Source organism: Neospora caninum, chromosome Ia (genome assembly GCF_000208865.1).
Source record: "Neospora caninum Liverpool complete genome, chromosome Ia".
NCBI classification, from domain to species: Eukaryota; Apicomplexa; class Conoidasida; order Eucoccidiorida; family Sarcocystidae; genus Neospora; species Neospora caninum.
In genome coordinates, this window is record NC_018385.1 from 604155 (window position 1) to 606372 (window position 2218).

Sequence of the window (2218 nt, forward strand, 5' to 3'; positions counted from 1 at the left end):
CTAGAAGAGATACAGGCGACCTGGACAAAAAATGTGGTTTCCTGGACTTCTTGGTGTCCGAAAGAAGCATGGAGCTAGCGCATTCTCCTTCGTCGCAGCGTTTGACGTCGAAGCTTTCCGTTGTCGATGACCCCACTGAGTATATGGAAGAGCCGAAGGACGATGAGCATGCTGTCGTGAAGGGGAGCACGCCTTCCGTTCCTGCCTGTTTCTTGGCTTTCAAATCCTCTTCCGGATTGACTTGAAAAGGACAGACCTTTCTAGAGCCGATGCGATCTGAACTCGGCACACCCGGGGATTCCTGCAAAATTGTGCACATGCGTTACCCGTGGTTCGATTCACATTCAAGTAACTTTCAGGGTAGCCTGCGTGGTGAGGCTACTGAAGACCAAGTCCAGCGTGTCGAATCGTTATTTTTGCTGTGACCTTTGACTGTTTCAAACTCTAATTTTTGCATTTTTCTCATGGCGGTTAGTGATGCCCTTCTCGTCTCTCGAGGCAAATGTACAGGTGAATTGAGGTTTAAGAAGGTATTCTCCCGGATCACGATTGATGCAACTCCACTGTAACAAGCATCTGTGTCGGCGAAAACGTTTGTTTTCCTCTACAGTAGTCTGCGGGTTTTCGTTGGTGGAGGCCGCGCCGCAGATTTCTGTTGCCTCTTCCGTATTTTTCTTAAGACCTGAGCAGGACCTAGGAGTACGTAATGCTGGAGCAAAGGCGTTTGCGGCCGCCGTGTGTTCACCTAATTGCATACAGTGCGTATGGGCATATCACCGTACCTTCGGCGCCTCCTTCTGCCCGGAGACCTGGGGAGAGAAATTAACAGTAGGCGATGGTGAGTCGAGGGGAAAAGCGGCAGAGAAGGCTTCGAGAAGATCCGTTTTCTCAATGCACGACTGGTGAGGAATTCCGAGGGTAGTCAGGAACCGTTTAAGCTGCTTCACATTTAAACGCTTCACAAGGTGTTTGGAACAACCCGCCGAATTTCCATCCCGCAGGGTTTCCTCAGTGATGTTTCCTTCGAGTGCCGCTTTGAATTGTTCTTCTCCAAGGACTTCGCGTAAGGCCTCTTCGACACAGCCTGTACGCTTCCCCGACCTTGGGTTCCCGCTTTGGTAGTGTCCTACCGATCCTCTTGATTTGCCTGTACGTTGGGTTGCTTCATCTTTTCCCGTGTTCGCGTTAGAGTCGTCAGAGCCCCAACTGCAACTCGACTGCCTTATCCGCCTTGTATCGAATTCGGTTGTTGCAGGGATCTTTCTTGGACCATGGGGCGGGTCCCGTCCTCCATTGTTCCAAGAAATATGCCCGGGGCTATTCGCACGGCCGACGTCCCTACAACTGGTACGTTTCGTCTTCTCTGTGCCCTCTGGGTCTGCAGGAGTTTTTGCGTTTCCAGGGGAGGAAAAGCTGTAACTCTGTCGTCTCGGCGCTTCACCCCGAAGTCTTTTTAAAAAGTCATCTTTCGATAAGAAATTGCTGTCTCCAGAGGAGATATCTTCCCGTTTCCGTCCCTCATGATGACTCGTGTTACGAGGTTCTCGAACAAAACCTTCAGCCTCGGTGGAATGCCGCCGTCTATGGCTTGAGAAAGCGGTATTGCCACCTTCAGAACAAGGCTTTCCAAAGAGGCCAACGCGTAACCCATCTGTAGAACCAGTTCGGATGAGACTCCGGTCGTACGCACGCCGACGTGTTTCATCGCCTAAGACTTCCCATGCAGCTGTAAGGGCCTGGAATCTCTGTACGTCTCCACCTTTGTCAGGATGCCACAGAAGTGCAAATTGCCGATACGTCTTTTTTACTGTTTCATGCGAAGCGTCTCTGGAGAGCTGAAGGAGATCGTAAAAGCGATCTGTGGCAACGATGGGGCCTGAGCGGTCTTCAGTTCTAGGCTCATCAGAAAAGCTCTGTCCCTCGCGCGTTCGGCTGTCAGACATGGTGAAATTGAACCTAGCGTGCGAGCAGCTATGCAGGGTGAAGTTCCCTTCTCCTGCCTCCCCAGTCCTTTAGAACTGAAATGGGCCCCGCGTTTAAACGATATGACTACAGATGAAAGGCGTCACTCCCGTTGTTGGCAGTTTTGTGGCTTTGTGTTGCAGTCGTGTATACTCCTTGCCAGAAAAGCGCTGTTCTACCGGACATTCAACCTCTTCGAGGTAACGAGCAGATTGTCCATTACCATTCATCGCAAAACTCTTAGACTCTCTTGTGT

At 50.9% G+C, this 2218-nt stretch overlaps 1 protein-coding gene across 1 annotated transcript; it reads right to left on the minus strand.

The window, feature by feature from the left end:
* Positions 1-773: 773 nt before the first annotated feature.
* NCLIV_000715 (uncharacterized protein) lies at positions 774-1943 on the minus strand (the record flags this gene model as incomplete). Its single annotated transcript, XM_003879562.1, has 1 exon — positions 774-1943. The coding sequence occupies one exon, from the start codon at positions 1941-1943 to the stop codon at positions 774-776; it is 1170 nt and encodes a 389-aa protein (XP_003879611.1).
* Positions 1944-2218: the final 275 nt, after the last annotated feature.